The sequence below is a fragment of the Podarcis cretensis genome, assembly GCF_951804945.1.
Source record: "Podarcis cretensis genome assembly, chromosome: 6".
NCBI lineage: Eukaryota > Metazoa > Chordata > Lepidosauria > Squamata > Lacertidae > Podarcis > Podarcis cretensis.
In genome coordinates, this window is record NC_137175.1 from 82,255,344 (window position 1) to 82,268,261 (window position 12,918).

General features: G+C 43.6%; 1 protein-coding gene across 2 annotated transcripts in view; it reads right to left on the minus strand.

The window, feature by feature from the left end:
* Nucleotides 1–12,918, minus strand: part of CAMSAP2 (calmodulin regulated spectrin associated protein family member 2) — an 81,244-nt gene that overhangs the window by 12,862 nt on the left and 55,464 nt on the right. For both annotated transcript variants that reach the window (XM_079981062.1, XM_079981063.1), the window contains 2 exons: nt 5,101–5,194; nt 648–741 (listed from right to left, as the gene is read on the minus strand). In XM_079981062.1, coding sequence (XP_079837188.1) covers nt 648–741; nt 5,101–5,194 — 188 coding nt within the window. The remainder of the gene's footprint in view (nt 1–647; nt 742–5,100; nt 5,195–12,918) is intronic.

Here is a 12,918-nt window from a genome sequence, read left to right on the forward strand (position 1 = left end):
CTGAGGGGAATTATTATCTTCATTAGAGAATTTCTTAAAACATCACATAACTGCGATACTATGGCATTTTTAGAAATTTTAATTCCATCTATGAACTGCATGTTGCAAATAATATATTCGGTGCTAGTAGTGTTACAGTGTTTATAGCTCACTTGGAGAAGAGAAGCCATGGAGTAAAGTGAAATTCTCCCTCAGTTTCTCACAATGCCACATTACTTTTTCACAGGTGTGAAAGGCTGCTGGAAGGAAAACTGAAACCCGCCCCCCATGGAGGCACAGACGAATCTTATGGACACCACCAACCAAACATTTATAAAGGCTAATTGACTTCCTGCTGAATAGAACACCAGATCCTTAACAAACAAGATATTTGGGCCCTACAAGGCTCTATTAATTCCACTAGCAAGTTTATAAGCTGTCTCAGTGACAAAATGAGGACTTTGTGTCCTGACACTTGGAAGAAAGAGCTTGTTGTGGTGGTGGTTTGAAAATAGCCTCGCTATGGTTGGTATTAAAGCTTGTGGTTAGGTTAACAATAATAAATAAAAAGAGCCAAGCCAAAAAAGAAGCACTGTTGAGCACTGTTGTTGTTTTTTAGTTAAAACTAACCATATAAATACCTACAAAAAGGAGGTTGGGAGTTATACCTGGCTATCAGGTCAGAATCGTGTGAAACTTCTGGATAGTTTCTTCTATTGGCATTGGCAGCAGGAACAGAGGATGCTTCTTTTGCAACATCAGCTGAAACAAAGATTGACATTTTATATATTATAGCTGTAGAAGTAAAAGTCAACAAAAGAACAACAGCCAAGCTGGGATCCATAACATCAGAAGAACAAGCAAGTTAACACCATACACATCCATATAAATAACTAAATTTCTTAGCCACAAAAATTTAAAGCAACCAGTTTGACACAACTCTAGAGTAAATTCATGTAAGAACCAAGACACAGGCAAAGCTTCAATTGGTTTAGAATGCAGCAGCAAGGGTGCTCATGACAATGCAGCTGTGTGAACATATTAGAACATTTGCATGGGTTACCAATATGCTCCTGGGCACAATTTCAAATAATAATAATAATAATAATAATAATAATAATAATAATAATAATTTATTATTTGTACCCCGCCCATCTGGCTGGGTTTCCCCAGCCACTCTGGGCGGCTTCCAACAGAGATGAAAAATACACTAAAATGTCACATATTAAAAACTTCCCTGAACAGGGCTGCCTTCAGATGTTTTCTGAATGTCAGGTAGTTGTCCATCGCCTTGACATCCGATGGGAGGGCATTCCACAGGGCGGGCGCCACCACCGAGAAGGCCCTCTGCCTGGTTCCCTGCAACTTGGCCTCTCGCAGTGAGGGAACCGCCAGAAGGCCCTCGGAGCTGGACCTCAGTGTCCAGGCAGAACGATGGGGGAGGAGACGCTCCTTCAGATATACTGGACCGAGGCCATTTAGGGCTTTAAAGGTCAGCACCAACACTTTGAATTGTGCTCGGAAACGTACTGGGAGCCAATGTAGGTCTTTCAAGACCGGTGTTATATGGTCTTGGCGGCCGCTCCCAGTCACCAGTCTAGCTGCCGCATTCTGGATTAGTTGTAGTTTCCGGGTCACCTTCAAAGGTAGCCCCACGTAGAGCGCATTGCAGTAGTCCAAGCGGGAGATAACCAGAGCATGTACCACTCTGGCGAGACAGTCTGCAGGCAGATAGGGTCTCAGCCTACGTACCAGATGGAGCTGGTAAACAGCTGCCCTGGATACAGATTTGACCTCTGCCTCCATGGACAGCTGTGAGTCCAAAATGACTCCCAGGCTGTGCACCTGGTCCTTCAGGGGCACAGTTACCCCATTCAGGACCAGGGAATCCTCCACACCTGCCCGCCTCCTGTCCCCCAAAAACAGTACTTCTGTCTTGTCAGGATTCAACCTCAATCTGTTAGCCGCCATCCATCCTCCAACCGCTTCCAGACACTCACACAGGACCTTTACCGCCTTCACTGGTTCTGATTTAAAAGAGAGGTAGAGCTGGGTATCATCTGCATACTGATGAACACCCAGCCCAAACCTCCTGATGATCCCTCCCAGCGGCTGCATGTAGATGTTGAAAAGCATGGGGGAGAGGACAGAACCCTGAGGCACCCCACAAGTGAGAGCCCAGGGGTCTGAACACTCATCCCCCACCACCACTTTCTGAACACGGCCCAGGAGGAAGGAGCGGAACCACTGTATGACAGTGCCCCCAGCTCCCAGCCCCTCAAGACGGTCCAGAAGGATGTCATGGTCGATGGTATCAAACGCCGCTGAGAGATCCAGCAGAACTAGGAAACAGCTCTCACCTTTGTCCCTAGCCCGCCGGAGATCATCAACCAGTGCGACCAAGGCAGTTTCAGTCCCATGATGAGGCCTGAATCCCGACTGGAAGGGATCCAAATGGTCCGCTTCTTCCAGGCGTGCCTGGAGTTGTTCAGCAACCACTCGCTCAATCACCTTGCCCAAGAATGGAAGGTTTGAGACTGGGCGATAATTGGCCATCGTGGCCGCATCTAGTAAAGGTAAAGGTAAAGGTACCCCTGCCCGTACGGGCCAGTCTTGACAGACTCTGGGGTTGTGCACCCATCTCACACAAGAGGCCAGGGGCCAGCGCTGTCCGGAGACACTTCCGGGTCACGTGGCCAGCGTGACATCGCTGCTCTGGCCTGAGCCAGAGCCAGAGCCAGAGCCGCACACGGAAACGCCGTTTACCTTCCCGCTGGTAAGCGGTCCCTATTTATCTACTTGCACCCGGAGGTGCTTTCGAACTGCTAGGTTGGCAGGCGCTGGGACCGAGCAGCGGGAGCGCACCCCGCCGCAGGGATTCGAACCGCCGACCTTTCGATCGGCAAGCCCTAGGCGCTGAGGCTTTAACCCACAGCGCCACCTGCGTCCCCTGGAAAAATACATATATAGTAGGCAAAGTTGTAGAGATGGTTTTTTAAGAAGCGATTTAATAACCGCCTCTTTCAGCGGGTCTGGGAAGGCTCCCTCACGGAGGGAAGCATTCACCACCCCACGAAGCCCATCGCCCAGTCCTTCCCGGCTAGCTTTTATAAGCCAGGATGGGCAAGGATCCAGGAGACAGGTGGTTGGCTTCACTCGTCCAAGCAGCCTGTCCACATCCTCGGAGGTAACAGATTGGAATTGATCCCACACAACTTGACCAGACAGGGCTCTAGCACTCTCCCGCCCCGGCCCTGCTCCCACGGTGGAGTCTACTTCTTCCTGAATCTGAGCGATTTTATCTGCAAAAAAATTTGCAAAATCATTGCAGGAGAACATGTGGCCCGTACTGGGCCCCGATGTTACAGGTGGTTCCGCTAAATTGTGAACCACCTGAAAGAGTCTCCTGCTGCTGTTTTCTGCAGATGCAATAGAGGCGGTGAAGAAAGTCTTCTTCGCCGTCGCTATCGCCACTTGGTAGGCTCGACGTTGAGCTCTAACCTGTGTCCGGTCAGATTCAGAATGGGTTATCCGCCACCGGCGCTCTAGCCGTCTCAACGATTGTTTCTTTTTTTTTATATAATAATTTTTATTCATTTTTCAGACAGATAATAAAAACAGTATAAAACAGTATAAAACAATATAGCTTCAAAATCATAATTTCATACCCTTCTTTCTTTTGACTTCCCCATACCTCCCCATCCCTGCATCCTTGTTTAATGGTTCTTTAGCAACCCTTAGGTCCATTGTCTTAATTCCCTTTCATAAAGTTTCCTTTAATATATTTTGATTACTGCTGCAATTCTTTACCTCCTACCCCCTGACATCTTAACATTCCTCAATTTTACAATTATTTTTAAGATATATTTTAAATTTCTTCCAGTCCTCTTCCACTGACTCTTTCCCCTGGTCACGGATTCTGCCCGTCATCTCGGCCAGTCCCATGAAGTCAATCACCTTTGTTTGCCATTCTTCCAGAGTAGGTAGTTCTTGCATCTTCCAATACTTTGCCAGTAGAATTCTTGCTGCTGTAGTGGCGTACATAAAGAAAATCCTATCCTTCTTTGGCACCAATTGGCCAACCATGCCCAAGAGAAAAGCCTCTGGTTTCTTAGGAAAAGTCCACTTAAGGACCTTCTTAATTTCATTATAGATCATTTCCCAGAAAGCTTTAACCTTTGGGCAGGTCCACCAAAGGTGATAAAAGGTGCCTTCAGTCTCATTACATTTCCAGCACTTATTATTAGGCAAATGGTAAATTTTTGCAAGCTTGACTGGGGTCATGTACCACCGATAGATCATTTTCATAATATTTTCTTTTAAAGCATCAACGATTGTTTCATTGCCCTCAGATCCGTGGAAAACCACGGGGCTCTCCGGGCTCCATGCAATCGGAGAGGGCGCTTCGGAGCCAAACAGTCAATAGCCCTGGTTAACTCCACATTCCAGCGGGCCACCAGGGAATCGGCTGAAAGGCCATCAACATGGGATAAAGCATCCCCTACCACTCTCTGGAAACCATTTGGATCCATTAAGTGGCGGGGGCGGACCATCCGAATCGGTCCCACCTCCCTGCAGAGGGGATGGGTCGCAGAGAAGTCCAGTTGCACCAGGAAGTGGTCTGACCATGGCACTTCTTTCGTTTCACTTTTACTTAGTGTCAGATCACCAACATCCGTAGAGGTAAACACCAGGTCCAAGGCATGTCCGCGGCTATGGGTTGGGCCAGACTTATTCAGGGACAGCCCCATGGAGGCTGCTACCTATCACCTGCTACCTAATTTTTTTAAAGTTAGCAATGCCAGGGATTGAAGCTGGGACCTTCTGCATGGAAAGCACCTGTGTGGCATTACCACTGAACTACGGTCCCTCTCCTCAAACCCTGCCCAAGCTCCTGCTGCTATGTGCACTGTGGAAAGGGGGTTTGAGAAGACATTTGCCTGTGTCTGGGCAGATGCAGCTAATGTGACTTCCCATCCTCACCAACTGTAAATATGACCCCCTATTTTAAAACTAGTTGCTGGCCAGGGGGTTATGTACTGAGTTAGCACTATTTTAACCTGACATCCATGGAGCGCACGTAATTTAGCATAATGTGAAGCAACTAAGAAGAAAGGTTACCTTGAGGATGAACTACAACTCGAGGCTGAATGAATGATGGCTTCACTACTTCAAACCACCAGAAGAGCTCTGCCATGAACACCAAATAATTGCTCTGTAAATTAGAGGTGGAAGCTTAATTAGAAGTAAAAAAAAACATAGAGATGTATTCAACATCGTGCCCTTTAAACTGTTCTATCAGCACAAGAACTTCAACTTGCTGGACAATATGATCTCCTTTCTACTCCCCCCCCCACCCGCTGTTCTGGAGATTCTACACACACACACACACACACACACACACAAACACACACACACACCCGAGCTGATGGCGGGGAGGAGGCAGAAAGTTGCATTGTTCTAGTGAGGCTTTATGTGGTTGAATTTGGTCCATAGAGTATAAAGAAAATACACCTTTCTAGAATTGAGGGAAGAGCACATGGTTACAGTATATTAAGTGTCTCCCCCCCCCCAATTGTTGCATCTGTTCTGTACTAAAAAGCGAATCCATGGTCAAAACAACAACAATGTTGTGTGCTTGATGTGACAACTCCCACAAGAGGCTTAACACTACACAGTACTGCTAAAAACCACATGTAGAAAATTCCCCAAGCCAATGTTCAAAACGTAATTACTTGGGCACATCTTTGAAGATAGCAGTAATGTGGCTTCATGAAATTTGCTTGTATTCTTGCATGCCATGAACTTAATGTGCTAGCAGGTTCCTCATCTGAATGTCAAAGCCATAGCCTGACGGACTGACTGGACTACAACAATAAGTGATAGAAGCAGGGAATAGTAAGAAAGGATAATGGTACCAGTTTTGAGGAAGAAATGGAAGGCTGAAATGCAAAGTCTGTCATAAATGGGAGGCCCCAGACAGGACTGAAGGAAGAAACCACTGCAGGGGGTCCCATTCTAGAGGAACTAGATCCAGTGGTATCTGTAAAATTAATATGTTGCTATGGTTTTTGCCTTGCAAGTAAGAACATTAAAATCCAGGATATTTTTCAAAAATGGCAAAGATGGTACAATTTAAATTACTGTTCATGGTTTACGTTCTTTTTCAAAGACTGAGTAAAATACTTTACGATTCTGGTCAGACTACTAAATAGCTTCTGACTATACCAGTTTGTATTCATTAAATACAGATAAATGGCTTTGAGTATCATTTCCCCTCCTGGCCACAAGATGGCAATAAAATGAAAGACTAAAGCGCTATATTTCAGCTGTCAAATGAAGCGATTAGGGTAACTCCTTACTCCTACACCTTTTACAATACAGTGTTATCTTGGTTCTCGAACTTAATTCATTCCGGGAGTCCGTTTGACTCCCGAAACCAAGGCACGGCTTCTGATTGGCTGCAGGAGTTTGGCTTCCAAAAAACATTCACAAACTGGAACACTTCCTTCTGGGTTTGCGGCATTCAGGAACCGATTTGTTCGGCAACTAAGCCTTTCGGGAACCAAGGTACGACTGTACATACGTCCTTCATTACCATGCCATGTAACAGTATAGCCATTCATCAACATTTTACTAAGAGCATATTATATTTTAAAACTGAAAGATGACAGAAGGTATAAAAGAACACATAACTGAGGAAGTAGCTGGAGTCAAGATGAGATGAAGGCCCCAGTGAGGTACTGTGTATCACTGCCAGCTTGGTTGGCACTAATGCAAAAACCCCCAAACCTCCCATGTATAGCTCCTTAGGGTGGAAGAGAGAAGAGAATGTACAGTCATACCTCATGTTACATTTGCTTCAGGTTGCGCGTTTTCAGGTTATGTCCCGCGGTGACCCGGAAGTACCGGAAAGGGTTACTTCCGGCTTTCGCTGCTTGCGCATGGCATGCGCAGATGCGCAAAATGATGTCACGTGCATGCGCAGAAGCAGCGACCTGCGGGTTGCGTTCTTTTCAGGTTGCGAATGGGCCTCCGGAATGGATCCCATTCGCAACCAGAGGTACCACTGTACTATTTATTGGTCCCAGATACCAATGCCTTTTCTAAGACCATTGGTTCATCTAGCTCAGTACAGTGGTACCTCGGGCTAAGTACTTAATTCGTTCTGGAGGTCCGTTCTTAACCTGAAGCACCACTTTAGCTACTGGGGCCTCCCGCTGCTGCCGTGCCGCCGGAGTACAATTTCTGTTCTCATCCTGAAACAAAGTTCTTAACCCAAGGTACTATTTCTGGGTTAGTGGAGTCTGTAACCTAAAGCGGATGTAACCTGAAGCGTATGTAACCCGAGGTACCACTGCATTGTTTTCCAAGTGTCACTCTACACTTACAGTGGTGCCCCACAAGACGAATGCCTCGCAAGACGAAAAACTCGCTAGACGAAAGAGTTTTCCGTTTTTGAGGTGCTTCGCAAGACGAATTTCCCTATGGGCTTGCTTCGCAAGATGAAAACGTCTTGCGAGTTCTTGCGAGTTTTTTCCTTTCCCCCCCCCCTTTTTCTAAGCCGCTAAGCCGCTAATAGCCGCTAATAGCCGTGCTTCGCAAGACGAAAAAACCGCAAGACGAAGAGACTCGCGGAACGAATTAATTTCGTCTTGCGAGGCACCACTGTACTGTCAAAATTTCAGATGGAGGACGTTCCCAGTGCTACTTGGAGCACTGAACCTGTGGCGTTTTGCATGCAAACCAGATGCTCTATCACTGACCTATGACTCTTCAGGAAATTGGATATGGTCATGCAGCAGCAGGGGAGGCCAGACCAAAACCAAACTTACTATGACCCAAGGAAGAAATACAAGGAGCTAAAACTATAGCTAGGACCATCCCTGACGAGGTTGAGGAAGGACTGTTCAACTTCTTCCAACTGTTTCCAGTCGTAATACACGATGACATCATAAAGAGATTTGAGCACACTGCAAAGTAAACTAGCTGGGACTTTGGAACAGGCAATTCTTAGGACAGATTGACTCTTACTTAGGACAGAATGATCCTCTACTGCTCAGAAAGTTGGTGCACTGATGCTCATGCTTAGGAGCAGACTAGACAAAGAGGACAAAAGCCTTATGAAATGGGCTCACATCCCAGTAAATGAAAAGAAATGAGGAAAATAAGCTTGGTGTAATGATGTCAGATTTGGACCTTTATCATCTGTGTATAATAGATCCTCATGACAGTGTAATAATTGGTCAAACCTTGTAAGAAGCAGTGGCTAAATATCAGAGGTATTGTTTTTCCCCCTTATGGTATACCGTGGGTGAATGAGGAAGACCTGTGATCCAGCCTTTCTAAATATTTAAGGAAATTTGATATAGCTGCTTTGCCGGAAACCTGAATGCGCACAAAAATGTGATTAATGGGTGTTTAGTATACATGCTAACAGCGGCAGCACCCATAAAGAGTGGCAGAGCAACAGGAGATTTAGCCCTTTTGATAGCCACAACATTAAGGCTTATAGTAACTCTTTTGTTTCAGTACTCTTCCAACCCTGTGTTCCCTACTATATGATAATTATTCTGGGACCAATTGGAGGCTGATTTACTAAATCTGCAAAATGAATATTCTATTGCAGGTGGTGTGTAGGACTTACTTCTGTGTAGACAAAACTAGGACTGTGCTGTTAACTATCTTAAATCAGTCTGGAGAAAGAGTTTTTGATCAAAGAAGATGGGATGAGTAATCAGAACACAAAAGGATTGTAAAATAGATATGCTTTATAGTTCATTCTGTTAAATAGTTTTAATTTAATTATTCTAAATGGGAATTCTAAGGAAGGTTTTGATAAGGCATTTACATATTTAGGTCCCACAGGAGTGAATGGAGTTCTTAGGACTTTATGAGTGAGAAGAATGTCCAGAAAGTGACCAACAACCACTGTTGGTTCAATTTGCATTAAATGGCAAAACAAAACTTTTGCCCTCTGAACAAAGCCATAAAATTGAATCAGTCCAAACTACAAGACACAAATAAGGAACAGTGTGAACTGGTCATCATACATATTTTAAGCTGCATTTTTTATAAGCCTGCAAGCTGCCCAGAAAACCAAGTTAAAGGAGTGGAATATAAATACAATGAACAGACAAATTCCTTTTTCAATTACTGTGCAGGATGTTTGCTGCAGGATAAGATTTATAAATATGAAAAATAAGGGGGGGGGGTAACTGATTTTTAAAAAATGCTTGACATCCAGAAACATAGCTCAAACACAGACACTACCCACTCCCCCACTATACATTTCAGCAACATCATGGAAGACGGTTTTTGAGCCTCAACATTGTAAAAGCCATTGGCTCTGTTTTATTGATTTCTAAGCTCAGCTTTGAATGAGCCTTTGCCCATGTCTGCAGTTCCTTTGCTTTTCTCTTCTTGTTGCCGCAGTAATTTCATGCAAGCTACAAATGGCATTGGAATGGGGGGGGGGATGCTGCCTTTGATATTAAAATGAACAGGAATATTTTCCATTCAAGAGAGAAAAGAGGTGGGAGATAGCACTTCAACATTTTTTTATTGGATTAAAATAAACACATTATACTGAACCAAGTATTTCATGCAATATACAGGTCAGGCTCCAAAGTGCTGCTCAGGCAAACTTAAAGGGTTTGCACTAACCCCATGGAATGTGCCACAGGGGGACCAAATAAATAAATAAATAAATAAATATGTATTTAACGCTTTAAACAAGTTTTAAATCTTGTTCAGATCCTGCCTATGACATCTACTGAGCCACCTATTATCTCTCTATACACCATACAGTATTTGACAGCATTTCAAAACGTTCAGTAATTTATTTAACACTAGAGGGCAAGGTTGAGATATCCAGTTTTACTTTGCAAGCATATTCCAACCTTCATTATTTTCTATAGGCTAGCCATTGACTTAAATGTCACAAAACATGAGGTCACAGTGCACTAAAGGAACAATCCCTTTATTCAACTACATTAGTGAGAGCTTCCAAAGGAGTTCTCATCATTTGTTAAACGTTTTGTAGTGCAGCACACTCCAGCCTTCTGGATTGCTTATTATATAGGAGTCTTATGTTCCTATTTGGATGGCTGCTTCCAGAAGGAGGTGCTGGAGGACTGTGGCTTTGCCCCATGGTTTTTATGCTATGGTGCGCTTCAAGGCCCTGCCTTGTCCCCTATCTCGCAAATTGAAGGGTTTCATTTCTCATATTCAGATGAGGCCATGGATGTGTTAAAACTAGTGCCTGTAACTGAAGCTCAACAGAAACAAGATAGAGGTACTGCTGGCGAGTGGCTTGCCTGACCTGTGAAGTGTCAGTCAACCATTTCTGAATGGTGTTGCACTCCCCAGAAAGGAACAGGTCTGCAAATTGCGGTTTTCCAGGTTACCCTTTAGTGTTGGAGGCCCAAAAGGTTTACATGGCATAATGTACCTGTTGTAACCTTGACAGGGATAATCCGTCCCACCACACTGTTTTATGTGTTGGTACAAAACAGAGTAGTGAGATGACCAAACAGGACTGGTGGAAAATGGACCATGCTAATTTTGAATCAGTTACACAGACTACCAATCTGTTTCCAAGCACAATCCAAAGTGCTGATTCTTATCTTTAAAGTCTCTAAATAGCTTAGAACCTGGGTTCCTGCCCTTTTCCAACAAACTCATGTGGACAATGGGGCCAGCAAGTGGAGGCTGTTCCATGTATATGTCATTGGGTGAGTCCTATGGTATCACCCAAACAGGACTCAGGATGTGTTCTTTTCTACTTATACACATTGGTTACAGAACAATTTTTCCAGGAAAGCTCACATGGCATAGTCTGAAGGTTTTCCAAAGCCTGGTGAAAATCTTTATCTGCCTAGGCTTTTTACTTTGTCGTTATGTCAAGACTGTTCGTTGCTTGCTAGTTTCTTTTTTAAAATGATGATGATGATGATGATGTAAAACACTCTGAAAGTCTTTGAGCAGTGGAGTAACAATAAATTAGCAGCTAAGAGACTGAATAAATCCCTTGCTTCTGCCATGAATTCTCTATGAGGTTTCATTCACATCACTTTTCTCTCACAACCATACAAGAGAGATAATTTTATGGAAATCTCTTCCATTTGAAGTCAGACCATCCCCATCCCTACGGAACACCTGCTACCTACTGTAGACTTTAAAAAAAAAAAAAAATCCTGCAGGCATTTTAACTGAATTTTGATTTTATATTTCTAACTGACTTTCTTTATTGTATTTTTGTACATCACTTAAGGGATGGTTGTAGTGAAGCAGTATATAAATTGTTTAAATGAATAATTCTTACAGGGCTGTTTTCAGAATTAGCATAATGCATGTAAAGCATTTAAATTTCATAGTACAATACATATAAATTCTAAATATTATTATGGAAATGTTAATTGTTATAATCAAATAGCCTTTGATATTTTTCAGAATGAATGGAAAACAGGTAAATTCACTCCCCTTAGATCTGGCCATGTTCTCATGTACTGAAAGTCACAGGTGTTAAAGAGGCATATGTATATGAAGCTCAGTAGAAAGGTAATTGTGGATTTATAATAGTTATGTTTGAGATAGTGGATATGAATCCAAACTACAGTGGTGCCCTGCAAGACGAAAAACCCGCTAGACGAAAGGGTTTTCCGTTTTTCGAGGCGCTTCGCAAGACAAATTTCCCTATGGGCTTGCTTCGCAAGACGAAAACGTCTTGCGAGTCTTGCAAGTTCCCCCCCCCTTTTTCTAAGCCGCTAAGCCGCTAATAGCCGCTTAGCCGCTAATAGCGCTAATCCGCTAATAGGGATGCTTCGCAAGACAAAAAAACCGCTAGATGAAGAGACTCGCGGAACGGATTATTTTCGTCTTGTGAGGCACCACTGTACTTCAATTCTTTTCTTGTGGACACCTCTATGGCTCCATAAAACACAAGTAAAAGACAGGGTGGAATTCAATGAAGTGCTAAAGAAATCATTCTGCTGTCACAATGATTTCTCCTTGCACAACAGAACGTTCTCCTACTCTTCTGCCCCTTACCCCCCCTAAATCTGTTCTAGGGTTTCTCTCAACACTCTAAAGCAGATTTGGGGACAGCATAGGGTGTATGTAAGAAGGTGGAGAGGGGGGAACACCAGCTGCACAAGCGAAAGAGTTGCTCTTTTCATGCAACTGTCTAGTTGAATTCCACCCACAATATCTAACCCTGGAAGAACACACACAAGCCTAAGAAATGTTTCTGGGTTCCTTTGCTATATGTACACTTTCAGACACAGATGCAGGTCCTGAGGTATCAATGATGTATTTTCATATCTTACAAATGGGAATTAGGGCTTTCACAAAAGGTATGTCTTCCAAAAGCAACACAGAAAGCATACTGTATACTATGTGTAATTTCATCCCTCTGCCAACCAGACAAGCTTGATTAGTCCGCAGTAAATCTATAGATTTTGGAAAGGACAAATAATGTTTCATCGACACAAGCTCTAGTGAGGAAACAGTTGTAGCAGCAGCTACTTTTTAAAACAAATAAATCATCTTTTAAGAAGTATACCAGCGGACTGTCTTGGCTTTCGGTCAGTGAAGCATGCATTATTGTACCTGATGCATCTAAAATCCGGCTGACCGACTTTCAAGAAAAGTAGGTTCAGACTGGAGCTCTTTGAACATTAATGTTTCATAAGAAGTTGATGCATAGCAGATACAGGAATTCAGACTATTATGCAGGGCTCAGTAACATGCATGCTTCTTTGGCCAGCAGAGAATTTAAAAGAAAACTCCTACAACTGTCTAAAGTAGGACATGTGTTACAAAGAAGCAGTTGGAAAATGATCCAGTTTCTTCCTCCTTTTGCTGATTCCCTTTGAAAGCAATTAACTCTCAGTGGCTAAACATGACCTACTTCACAGTGCATAATGGAAAACTGCA